This window comes from Martes martes (assembly GCF_963455335.1).
Source record: "Martes martes genome assembly, chromosome: 13".
NCBI classification, from domain to species: domain Eukaryota; kingdom Metazoa; phylum Chordata; class Mammalia; order Carnivora; family Mustelidae; genus Martes; species Martes martes.
Genome location: NC_137901.1, coordinates 18,444,373 through 18,457,901, shown reverse-complemented (window position 1 = coordinate 18,457,901; position 13,529 = coordinate 18,444,373). Strand labels below are relative to the sequence as shown.

Genomic DNA, 13,529 nt, shown 5'->3' with positions numbered 1-13,529 from the left:
GCTTGCCCTGCAAAAGTCTCTTTTGATTTGGTGGTACTCCTGTAGCCTCTTGCCTTACCTCCAGTTAGGAGGTAAGTCATTGCCTTGCCTTACCTCCAGTTAGGATAGCATGACAAAGTAAATGAAGAGACAAAATAAAATAAAACATCTAAAAGCATTCAGAGGTTCCCGCTGCTAATTCTTTAGTTGGCACACTGAGCTCTGAGGGCCCTTTGCTGTATTGATTTAATTAATATAGAGACAAAGTACTGAAAGGGACCAGAAAAACGGGTTGGATGACTAGACAGAGGAGGAAGCTGATCTCCAATGAAGATGTCTCCCAAAGTTCACTTTTTAAATTTCTCTGTACCAAATCTATAGCCATGATGGATAAAATATACAAACAGAAAACCAAAGAGACATAACTGCTCTCCAAAAGGATAGATATCTCTATGGATAAGTAATAAAATAGAAAAGATCTGGGCTGAAATCCTTAGCTCCTTTCCAGAAGCAGGCTTCTGACTCCTGTGAGCTAAAGAGGACTTAAAATACATTATGAGTAAAGCTTGAAGCCAGGAGCTAGGCTATGGCTTTGCCATTTCTTGAGAGGAACCTGAAAGGATGTGAGTATATCACTACTTAGTTAAAATTGAAGTCATTTATTAAAGGAGAGGAAAAGGGATTTTAACTCTGTGACTGGCAACGTAAATCCTAATAGGTTATGAAAATAAGTGAGTTGTGTTTATCCTGAGTACCTGGAAATAAAACAAGGGTGCTCAGATGGCTTAGTGGGTGGAGTGTGTTGACTCTTGATCTCGGAGTTGTCAGTTCAAGGCTGTTGGTTGTAGAGTTTACTTAAAAATAAGTAAATAAATAAAACCTAGAAACAAAAAGAACTGGTAGAAAATATAAAGTAGAAGGAGAAATAATAAAAATAACAGAAGTTGGTAAAGTAGAAATAAATGAAATAAGATCAAAACCAGAGTATTTAAATTTTTTTTTTTTTTATTTTAGAGAAAGTGTGTGTAAGTTGGGGATGTCATATGTGGGTAGAGGGAGAGAAAATCTCAGGCAGACTCCCCAGTGAGCGTGGAGCCTGACCTGTGTCTCATCACCCAGAGATCATGACCTGAGCTGAAACCGAGAGTTGGATGCTCAACTGACTGAGCCACCCAGGTGCCCCAACAAAGTATTTTTTGAAAATCTATTAAAATATTTATTTCTAGCAAAATTGATCAAGAAAAGCATAATAAGTAATATTAGAGAAGGCACAAAAAATACTTAGAAGGAATGATACATTTGAAATATTTTCATCATAGAGAATACTGCAAATAATCTCAGATCCATAAATTTAAAAGTTCAAATTAAATAGGTAATTCCTATAAAACTGCAAGCTGTCAGAAATGACTCAAGAAGAAATAGAAAGCCAAACTGAGTAACTGCCAAACTGTTTTCTAAAGTAGTTGTACCTTTTTACATTTCTACCTGCAAAGCAATCATTTTCTGTTCATACTTGATAGTACATTTTATAATCCCTTTTATTGCAGCCATTCTAGTGGATGCAAAGTGGTATCTCATTATGGTTCTGATTTACATTTTTCTAAAGACCAGTGATGTTGAGCATTTTCGTTATGCATATTGGACATTCGTGTATCATTGTATATCAAATATCTGTTCAAATTGTTTACCCATTTTGACTTCATCAAGATCAAAAGCTTTGGCACAGCAAAGGAAACAGTTAACAAATCCAAAAGACAACTGACAGAATGAGAGAAGATATTTGCAAACGACATATCAGATAAAGGGCTAGTATCCAAAATCTATTAAAGAACTTCTCAAACTCAACACCCAAAGAACAAATAATCCAATCAAGAAATGGGCAGGGGACATGAACAGACATTTCTGCAAAGAAGACATCCAGATGGCCAACAGACACATGAAAAAGTGCTCCACATCATTGGGCATCAGGGAAATACAAATCAGAACCACAATGAGATACCACCTTACACCAGTCAGAATGGCTAAAATTAACAAGTCAGGAAATGACAGATGCTAGCGAGGATGCGGAGAAAGGGGAATGCTCCTACACTGTTGGTGGGAATGCAAGCTGGTGCAGCCACTCTGGAAAACAGCTTGGAAGTTCCTCAAAAAGTTGACAATAGAGCTACCCTACGACCCAGCAATTGCACTCCTGGGTGTTTACCCTAAAGATACAAACGTAGTGATCCGAAGGGGCACGTGCACCCAAACGTTTATAGCAGCAATGTCCGCAATAGCCAAACTATGGAAAGAACCTAGATGTCCATCAACAGATGAATGGATAAAGAAGATATGGTATGTATATATACAATTGAATACTATGCAGCCATCAAAAGAAATGAAATCTTGCCATTTGCAATGATGTGGTTGGAACTAGAGGGTATTATGCTTAGCAAAACAAGTCAATCAGAGAAAGACAATTATCATATGATCTCCCTGATATGAGGAAGTTGAAAGGCAATGTGGGGGGTTTGGGGGGTAGGAAAGGAATAAATGAAACAAAATGGGATCGGGAGGGAGACAAACCATAAGAGACTCTTAATCTCACAGAACAAACTGAGGGTTGCCAGGAGGAGGAGGGTAAGGAGAGGGTGGTGGGGTTATGGACACTGGGAAAGGTATGTGGTATGGTGAGTGCTGTGAAGTGTGTAAACCTGGCAATTCACAGACCTGTACCCTTGGGGCTAATAATACATTATATGTTAATTAAAAAATAAAAAATTTAAAAATATTGTTTACCCATTTTAAAAGTTGTACTTTTTTATTATTAACTTGTAAGAGTTCCTCATCTATTCTGGATACAATACTTTACAGATATATAATTGACAGTATTTTTTTTGAGTCTGTGTGTTGTCTTTTTACTTTCTTGATTCTGTTTTAAGTGTTAAAGTTTTTAATATTGATGAAATCAAATTAAGGAAGATTATAAAATTACTTGTACGTTTCGTATCGTATCTTAGAAATCATTGCCTGCCCCAAGATCATGAAGGTACATCTCTTTGTTTTCTTCTGCAAGTTGTTATGTTTTGGCTCTTACCTTTAGTACTGTGAATCTGTTTGGGTTGATTTTTTGTGTAGTGAAAGGTGGAAGCCTTAAGTTCACTCTTTTGCAGGTGGATAACCAGTCACCTCAGTGCCATTTGTTGAAAAGACTGTTACTTCCTGAAAGAGTAATCTCGAAATTTTTTTATTATTATATGTCTTTTGTGTATTGATATTTTTTAACTTATGTTTTGGTTTACAGGTTGCTTATCAAGTGTCCCACAAATGAAAAAGATTTCCACATCTTATGAGGAAAGACGGAAGCAAGCTACTGCTATCGTTCTACTAGGCGTAATAGGAGCTGAATTTGGTGCTGAAATCGAACCTCCTAAATTGTTGACCAGACCTCGAAGCTCTAGTCAAATTCCTGAGGGATTTGGCTTGACTAGTGGTGGATCCAACTACTCACTTGCCAGACATACTTGTAAGTTACAAAATTCCTAGTGCTGATTATTAGTTTCAATACACATTTTTTATTAACAAAACCTCAGAAAATTCATATTCTGGGTTTTAGCTTCCACAGAATGTTGACATGAAGTCGGGAAGTAGTATAATCCATTTGGTACATCACCCTTTGGTTGTAGTTACTTAGACTTCTTTTTAAAATTTAAACATGGTTTTCTTGGAGATGCTTTTCTTAAAAAACACATTTCTGAATCTTTGTGTTCACACATTTTGGTCAAGATTTTAACCTAAACAGGGCACTCCTGGGTGGCTCAGTGGATTAAGCCTCCGCCTTTGGCTCAGGTCATGATCTCAGGATCCTGGGATAGAGCCCCACATCGGGCTCTCTGCTCAGCAGGGAGCCTGCTCCCCCCTCTCTCTCTGCTGACTCCCTGTCTACTTGTGACCTCTGTCTGTCAATAAATAAATAAAATCTAGGAAAAAGATTTTAACCCAAACACAATTTCTAAAATAATTTCTATAAAACTATGCAGTATGTCCTGAATGTGGTTAGAAAAGTCAGGAGCAGGGGTGGGTTAGTTACAATTGGAGTTCAAAGTGCTTGTGTGGTACCACTACCTTGTATTCTGTAGTTGGTATGTTAATAACAGGTTAAGGATATTTTATAACATCTTTTGGTACTTCAGTGTTGGAACTTCTTTTAAGGTCAGAATATTCCTACCATATTGTAAAATAATTCCAACAAATTGTGTTATTATAAGGACCAAATGTAGTCCCACTGAATATATCACAAGGTATTCCTTAGAGAACAAATGGCAGCATGCTTTGGGATTTTGGGGCCTTTTATCAAGGGAAAAAGATATATATGTTACTTTGCTACTTATAATAGCAGAAAACTTCACTGGTTCATTGTCACATACTTTTGCTTTGAAATCATGGAGCCATATTACCTTTTATTATTAAAACCCTTGTACAGATTTAGCTGCCTGTCCCCACCCTTGCTCCTCTTTTTTTACTCTTAATACCACAAATACGTATTAGTGGTTGGTATTCTCCTGATCCGTATTTGACATTTGAGAATCAGAGAGTAGTAATGACAGTGCCACCACCAACAGGAATAAATAACTGATTCTTTGAACATGATTTACTTACTTAATCTTCATAATGACCGTATAAAGTAGGCAGCTTGGTTATCTCTATTTGACACATAAGGCTAACTGGGCGCAGAGAGGTGTGGTGACCCTGGCTGTGATGATACCTTCTGGAAATGGCAGTTTTTTGTTTCAACACAGTCTGTTGGTTCCAGAGCTGGGGCTTTGACCATTCTGCACACTGCTACTGGTTAATGGCTCCTTCTTGGGAAGGGCTTACTGCCTGTGCTGTTACTGCATACTTTAAGAAGAGTTTTCTATCCCCTCCTTTGATCTTTAAAAGAAATGAAAACTTCTTCGAAGTAGCTCAGTCAAAATGTAGTCAAATCTCAACTTGAACTCAAGCTTCTTCGGACCTGAAAATCCATGCCCTTTGCATTTTCCACATGTGTACATCTGCTGTCCTTCGAAGCAGGCCTGCCCTCTGCAGGCACCCCCCGCCCCTTCACCTCTAGCATCTTTATCTTTACTTAGGTTCTGCAGGTTTCTGCTTTTCATGCATGAAACCCTGCTCAAATCTCACCCACTCTACAAAAGGCTCACCTCTCTATGTCAATGTAGACCCCAGAGATTTATGTGTGTAGCTTCTTATGCGGAGTCCCAACGTTAGAATACTAGAGGTTAATGAAACTTTGGCCTCTTTTTAGTCTGGTAACTTTCAGGCTTTTTTCTTTTTTTTTTTTTTTTGCTTACCATCTCTCTAATGGGGATCAAGAAATGTCTGATTCCTCGCAAGTGTTTATGTTAACAACTAAAACTTTTCAATAGTAAGTTTAAGCATTTGCAAAAGATGTAATTTGGAGGGTAGTGTGAATATTGACATTTAAAAATAAAATACTGTTCTTATAAATATATTCAATAGAATATTTACTATAATTACTTGATATCCATCGTCCATTAAAAATACATTCTGATATTCATGAATTTTCTTTTAACTGCAATAATTTTACTTGCAAATTGTATCTACTATAACTAGAAAAAGAGGAAATGGGTTAGGAGAAAAGCAGGAATCAAAAAAGCTGTGGCATCATAGAGATAGAAATTTTTCAAGGAAGCCTTGGGAATTGATGAGAAAATAGTAGGGTGTCAGTGTTCTCCTCTTTGGGTTTGTTAGGAAACAGGGAGCTGAACTACATACAAAGAGATCCCAAAGCCTGTTTCTGACAGGAGGGATACTCTGGGATTTGCTGCATGAAGAGACTTTTGCATGATGCCACCTTAGCTCTCCCAAGCAAGATAAATAAAATTTACCCAAACATTGAAAATATTTAAATGTTTTAGAGCCAAGTTAGTTCCTTGAGCATTTTGGATAAAGAACTAGATGTGGGAAGGGTAGAAGCTAATGCTTCTTACTAAATAATATTTATGATTATTTTATTGAAATAAAAGATTTCTGTGAGGTTTCTAGTCAGTGAGAAATGGTAGATAAAAATGAATGAGGGACACCTGGGTGGCTCAGTCAGTTGGGTGTCAGACTCTTGATTTATTTCAGCTCATGTCATGATCTTGGGGTCCTGGGATGATCAGTCTCTGTGCTTGGCAGGGAGTCTGCTTGAGGATTTACTCGCTCCCTCTCCCCACCCCCACGCATGCGCATGCTCTCTCTCAAATAAATAAATGAATCTTTAAAAAAGATTTTAAAAAGTAAAATAATAAAAATTAAAATGAATGATATGGGGCCCCTGGGTGGCTCAGTTAAGTGTCCGACTCTTGTTCTTAGCTCAGGTTTTGATCTCAGGGTTATGAGTTCGAGCCCTGTGTCATGGAGCCTACTTGAAAAATTTTTTTAAAGAAATTAAAAACAAATGATACAGTACCTGTTAGAACCAGTTTAAAATGTGTAAAATGTTCTCAATATTTTCCTCATTTATTGTGGTTGCCCTATTTTATTTTAATAATTAAAACATTTATCAGTTTAAATCTTGCTTGTGATTGGAAACAGTCAGGTGTCTGAATGTACTTGTGCCTTTCTTGGGCTCTTTTTGATCAGTTATATATAATATTAACCTGCTACAATGTTAACCTGTTAGAAGTTGCTATATGTATTGCTGTGTTATTTGTTTATGTGGCATTTAGAATGCATTGCTACCATTAAATATTTAGTTTCTTTGGCATCCTATTGAATGAGATAATTATCGTTATCCTCCTTTTGAGATAAGACCATTAAGATACAATATTTGATGAAAGTTAATTGCTAATGTAGCTAGAGGTATAGATAGTGAATTCTAACCTTCCTTGTAAAGCCATTCTGTTCTGTGAATACTTATAATGTAGCCAATTCCCTGTTATCCACCTTGGTAGGAGGGAAGAGTGACACTGATGCCTAATTCAAAAGTCATGCTTAGTTTTATAATGCATTTCATGCTTATATTTGAGTAGATATGAATCTCTTGTGGGAGTGTACACTTTACATAAAATGTCAAAATCACACATTGAAGACAAAACTGAAGGAAGGACTCTGGAAATTTAAAAAGCCTGGTCTAGGCTACTCTTTCCGTGTACCCTCGGTCTGAGTTGCAGTTTCCTCTTGTATAAAATAAAAGACAGAACTGTTCTGTCTTCAAAGCCCTTTTTAAAAAGTCCAGCTAGCCTCTGCTTCTGAAGTGAAACAGAGAGCATCCCAGGAAATTCACCTTCATGACCTTCTCATTTTCCTCTTCTTGGAGGGATGGACACTCATTTCAACTCAACTTCAGTACAGAACACTCTTCATTTTTATTTTGATCCACAAATGAGACACTGTTAGGATATTTTGGGGTAGCATTTATAAAATTGCCTGTAGGTCTTTTGCTTCATTCATTTTTTTTTTTTTGAGATTTGTTTATTTTAGAAAGACAGCATGAGTGGGAGGGGTAGAGAGAGAGGGAGAGACTCTTAAGCAGACTCCAGGCTGAGTGCAGAATCCGATGTGGGGCTCCATCTCATGACCCTGAGATCGTGACCTGAGCCGAAATCAGGAGTTGGATGCTTTAACCAACTGTACCACCCAGGCACCCCTGTGCATTCTTTCACTTGGTCTCTTCTTCCTCATTTTATAATTATGGAATTATGCTGCCACATCTATAGTAGATCCCATTGTGATCTCTCATTAACTTTTTGACTTTGGACAAGTAGCATGAGTCATTTCCCTAGACAATGGATTCTGAGATTTGTGTGCAGGAGTATTCTTGGAATCAGTACTTTTAGGGAGTGAAAGAAGCAGGACTGGGCAGAGGGAAACATTAGAATAGCATTTCATTTGCTTAGAAAGCTTCAGCTCATCCCAGGAAACTCTGAAACTGGGATGGCCCTTCACAGTTGTTGTCCTTGAATTGGGGCCAGGGGTTTAGCCTTCATATCCCTGTATTGTTCATATCCCTGGTTCATTCACCCCAGTGAATGTTGTTCATTCACCCTGGTGCCCTGGATAGGGGGTGTGACGTTGGATGAGACAGCTGTCCTCATCCTAGCACAAATCCTACAGAGAGACTCAGCTGTAACTTGTCAGCCACTGACACTCCCACGAGCTTGGGGACAGAGTGAGTACTTCAGTTGTGGAGGGGAGGAAATGGACGGACTTGAACACCTATTTTGCAACTTGAAACCAGGGCATTTTCACCATTTCACATAGTTGTCTTATGTTATAAGCAAGTAAGAGATTTATTTCCTAAATTTTAAGGTAAGAAAGTTATGCCAAATCTCAAATGTTTTATCAGCAAGATTAGGACAAAGTCACTGAATTGCAATTAATAACAAAACTAGTGGTATTTGCCCGTAATGAATAAAAGTAGCAACAATGATGTGGGAGGCATCATGCCATTTACGAGGATAAACAATGACAAAAATGGGTATTTTCACTGCTCACAAACAAGACACCAGATTGTGCTGGTGAGCTGCTGCATTTGTATTTGCTTTCCCTGCTATCGCTAGCCCAGACTCCCTGACACTGGGAACTAAGCCTGCCTTCCTATGTTCTTACTCCACTGTCCACCTCATTCATTGATTCTTCTCTTTGCACTGACTCAGCATTTCATGTTCTTTACGTCCACTTCTCATGTGGAATTTTACCTTTGAAATAGTCCTGATTTCAGATGCCACTTGTCTTGCATCGCCAGCACACCTTCTGTGTTTAGAAAAGCAATTCTTTGCTCTGCCTGTGCACTAAAATCTTATGTAGAGTGTTTTAAAATGAGCCATACCCTGGAGTTCTTATTCAAAAAGTAAGAGGTGGGGCATTTGATTTTTAAAACTACACACGTAATTTTCATGTGTAGCCAGAGTAGAGACACCCAGTAGAGTAGGGAATCCTTTAGTTATTTTAAATTGAGTGTTCTGTGGTAGTTCTGGTCATTAAACTACTTTAATGCACAATATATATTATAATTTTCTTTATGTTTAAAATGGAAGAGATAATGGGAACTAATCTGAGTGAATAAATGACATTTCTATCACTCTCAGAGCTAATTCTTTAAGTAGTTCAGCTGTTTTATTGGAATTTTATTATCGCAGATTGCTTGGGGTTGAATCTTGACATTACCACTCAGTAGCTGTGTAGCCTTAAATGCTTGGTGGCTCAGTTTCTTTAACTAAAAAATGGGAATAATAATAGCACCTTCCTCATGGGAGTTACTGTGAGGGTTAGGTAAATGAGTGTATACAAAGCACCTAGAAAAGTGCCTGGCATTTAAGTTTTAGCCAAATGTTGGTGCATGTTAATGATACAAGAAATGTGTGTGGAAGAATAAGAAAAGGAAGCAGCTCTTTTCTGGGACATTTATAGTGTATCTGCTACTTTAAAAAATCTTCTTAGGGGGCGCCTGGGTGGCTCAGTTGTTGAGTGTCTGCCTTTGGCTGGGGTTGCAGTCCACGGGTCTTGGGATTGAGCCCCACATTGGGCTCTCTGCTCAGTGGGGACCCTGCTTCTCCCTCTCACACTCCCCCTGCTTGTATCCCCTCTCTCACTGTGTCTCTTTCTGTCAAATAAATAAAATCTTTTAAAAAAGTATATATGTAGTGTATATACTACTTTAAAAAATCTTCTTAGGAACCTTATGAGATAGGTATTACTATCAACATTTTCTATATGAGTGAACTGTTAACAAAATTTAGTAACTTCCTTTAAATTATCTGTCTTATAACTGATTTGAATCCAGATGCATTTTTTTCCCCTAAAGCCCAGGAAATTCTTTTCTGCAACACATGCTAATTCTGTTTGTGGTAAAGTCTATTATTTCCTTGAGGATTTCTGTAAAAATAGACTTTACTTTGGCTACATTATTATGTACATGTTTAAATAAAACACTGAGTATTTTTGTAATTATTTATTTGTAATGGGATAAGTTTCTATTACGCTTATCACTTTCCTGTTTTAACCACATGAGCAAACTAAGATCAGATGGAAATTTTCACTATTCCTTTGTTTTTCTTGTAAATAATTTATGTTGTGTAACAGCTTTATCATTTTTTAACTGAGATCTGACACTTGCATTATAGACTGTTCAGTGATGTAATCCCATCCTTGTTGTCTAAAAATAACTTTAATTTGCCGTTGTTTTTGGTTAATTCACTACTTTGTTTTAGATTCCTCTTCCGTAAAACAGGTGAGTGGGACAAGGTTATTTCTAAGGCCACTTCTGTCAAAATTACAGGGCTCTATGAAATTATTACTTTATTATCATTACTCTAGAGTGCTTGTTGCTGCCATGTGAACTTGACTATCTTATTTTGATTGCTCTATGCCAATTTTTCTGTCTGCTCCTATAGGCTCCAGGAGTCCACAGCCATGCCATGTATTTGAAGCTAAACATCTTTTTTTTGATTTAAATTCAGTCAGTTGGCATATAATGCATGAGTTTCAGAGGTAGAGGTCACTGATTCATCAGTCTGATATGTAGAAGCTGAACATCTTCAGAGTGTCTTTCTACCATCCTTCCTTATGGGTACCTCATATCAACTTACCAGGGTGCAGTTGTTGCTGTAAAATTCTCTACACATATCCAGCTTTGTGGACATGTATTATGTTGGATTCATTTCAGTAGCTACACGTAGCATCTGTGGTAGTTTGAGATCTATATCCTTACAGAGATATAGTACAAAGGCATTATGACAATTTTTTGGTCTAGAATGTGATGTGACATTGGCGTAAGTCTCGGCCAACCATCTAATGTATATATTAATTACCTAAATTCAGTTTTCAATTTTATTTCAATTTTTAATTTCCTTAATTTCCTATCACTGGGCTGCCTGAGTAGTAGACTCAGTCACAAGTGTTAGCATTATATTGCTAGTGGCAACCCCTCTTTTTTCTTTTTGCATAGAACATTCTAGTTTTCCAATAACCTTGATCTGAAGCTTTTTTCTTTTTTTTTTTAAGAGTTTATTTATTTATTTAACAGAGAGAGGATGAGAAAGAGAGACAGAGAGAGAGAGACAACACAAGCAAGGGGAGTGGGAGAGGGAGAAGCAGGCTTCCTGCTGAGCCGGGAGCCCGATGTGGGACTCGATCCCAGGACCCTGGGATCATGACCTGAGCTGAAGGCAGACGCTTAACGACTGAGCCACCCAGGTGCCCGATTTGAAGTTTTCTGATAGCTCTTCAGAATGTTCTTTTTCACATTTGTATGTCTTAATACACATGTGCTTCAGTGTCACTGTAATGTATTTAATTACATTTAATGTATTTAATTAATGTATTAATGTATTTAATTCTGTAAGTTCAAATGATTTTATATCAGAAGGGGACAATAGAGAACATCTAATCCCTTCAAAAGCTGCAGAACTTGGGGTTCTTGGCTGGCTCAGTAGAGCATGTGACTGTTGATCCCAGGGTCATGAGTTTGAGCCCCAAGTGGGGCTCAGAGATTACTTAAAAAGAAAATGCATGTGCATGCACACGCACACACATGCAGGCGACAGGTGTTTTGATCTCTTACAAAGCCTTTTGTAAGGGGCACCTGGGTGGCTCCGTTGGTTAAGCATCAGACTCTTGATTTCACCTCAGGGTTGTGAGATCAAGCCTGGGCTGGGTGTGGTACATCCTTAAGATTCTATCTACCTTTGCCCCTCCCCCCTTAAAAAATCCTTTTAGGAAGAAGTGAACAAAACCATTTAACAGTAAGAAGTGAACCGAAACATTTTGTGAACTTCTTTGTAGGTCCCTACCATGTCCTTAGAAAACACAATTTCTAGGACTCTATTAAGTGGTCAGACGCCTAGGTCTATGTTACTGCTTTACACTTTGGCTTCTGTGATCACACAGCAAGAGATGGTGAACTTCTTGGTGCCACCCAGGCCACTAGAGGACCTGAATGCTTGTATGAAATCAATAAATGTAAAGTTCTTTCCTTATAGTTTCCTTTATCAAATGATGTTCTGCAGAGCCCTGGGGCTCTCCACCATAGCCGTGGTGTGGTGGCTTCCTGGGCTCTTAACACTACTTAAAGTACAGTAGCACTGTACTGATTTTTGTGTGATTTAGAAGTTGAAGTTCAGAATCATATTGTATCTGCAAAGAGAAACTGTCAAAGACAGGGCTAGACTCTACAAAACAAACAAACATCGAATTCTTCAGGAAATTTTACTGGCTCTACCTTCAGAATACATAAAAAATTCAGCTACTTCTTACTACCTTTACTATTTTCACCCTGGTTGACTAACTTCATTTCTCACTCAGTTGCTGTCAAACCTTCCAGCTTCTACCCTTATCCCCCATATAGTAGCTTTTTAGCATAGTATACATGGTAGTAATGCTTTTATTTACTTTTTTTTAAAAGATTTTATTTATTTGAGAGAAAGCAAGAGAACACGAGTGGGGGGTGGGGCAGAGGGACAGGCAGACTCCCCGCTGAACACAGAGTCAGAGGAGGAGGACCCAGTGGGGCAGAACTGGATCCCTGAGATCATGACCTGAGAGGAAGTCAGACATTTAACAGACTGAGCCACCCAGGTGACCTGCTAGTAATGCTTTTAAAACCAAAAGTAGATCTTATCCCTCAGGGGTATCCAGATGACTAATCAGCAAGACAAATACTCAAAAATCAGTAGGTTTTCTACTAGTGAGCAAAACAGAAAATGTAGAAAATAATGATTTTTTGAAAGATGCATCAAACTCATAAGACCATAAGAGCCAGGAGGGAAAAACGAATCAACCTGAGTAAGACTACTGTTAGGCATTTAGCATAGAAAGAATGTAGTTGCCAAAAAATACCCAACTTACCCAATAATTAAAGGAATTGGTGGATAAGAAAAATTTACTAGACGCACTTGTTTAAAAGAATTCTTTTTTAGTGAATGGATATTCATATAATGAAAATGATAAATAGACATTTATATTTTAAATTAAAATACTAACAATCTCAATAATTATGGCATCTAAAGGAAGTCCCATAGCTAAGAATAAATTTAAGAAATATGGAAGAAATTATAATATTTTACTGAGGGAAATAAAAATTTGAATATGTAGTTCTCGATGGATAATTCCATGTGGTTGAATATCTGTTATTCCCAAATTAATATGTAAATCTCACATAGCACAATAAAAAACCTCAACATCATTCTTTTAATAGCTAGTCGAAATTACTCTAAAATTAACATACCAGAGATAAATGGAATATTTGATTTATTTTGTTTTATTCAATAAACACATATATTTTAGTCACTATTTTAGACTTTATAAATATTAACCCTTCTAATCCTAATTTATATGCCTTTGAAGTATAAAATTATAAAAAATTCAACCTATGAAGTACTGTAAATATATAAAATACCTAGGCATTAACATAAAGAATATGCAAGACTCACAGAAAAAAATTTAATTTTATTAAAAAGCATTTTTAAAGACCTAAATAAATAGGGAGACAGACAGTTTTGTGGATTGGAGTACTCAAAATAATCAGAACGGCAATTTTTTTTTTTTTTTTTAAGATTTTATTTGTC

The 13,529-nt window shown here is 37.2% G+C and overlaps 1 protein-coding gene across 1 annotated transcript in view; it reads left to right on the top strand.

Annotated features, from left to right (window-relative positions):
- The window catches only part of WDR7 (WD repeat domain 7), a 331,238-nt gene that overhangs the window by 182,686 nt on the left and 135,023 nt on the right, over nt 1-13,529 (top strand). Inside the window, exon 20 of the mRNA XM_080821004.1 lies at nt 3,263-3,484. Coding sequence (XP_080677130.1) covers nt 3,263-3,484 — 222 coding nt within the window. The remainder of the gene's footprint in view (nt 1-3,262; nt 3,485-13,529) is intronic.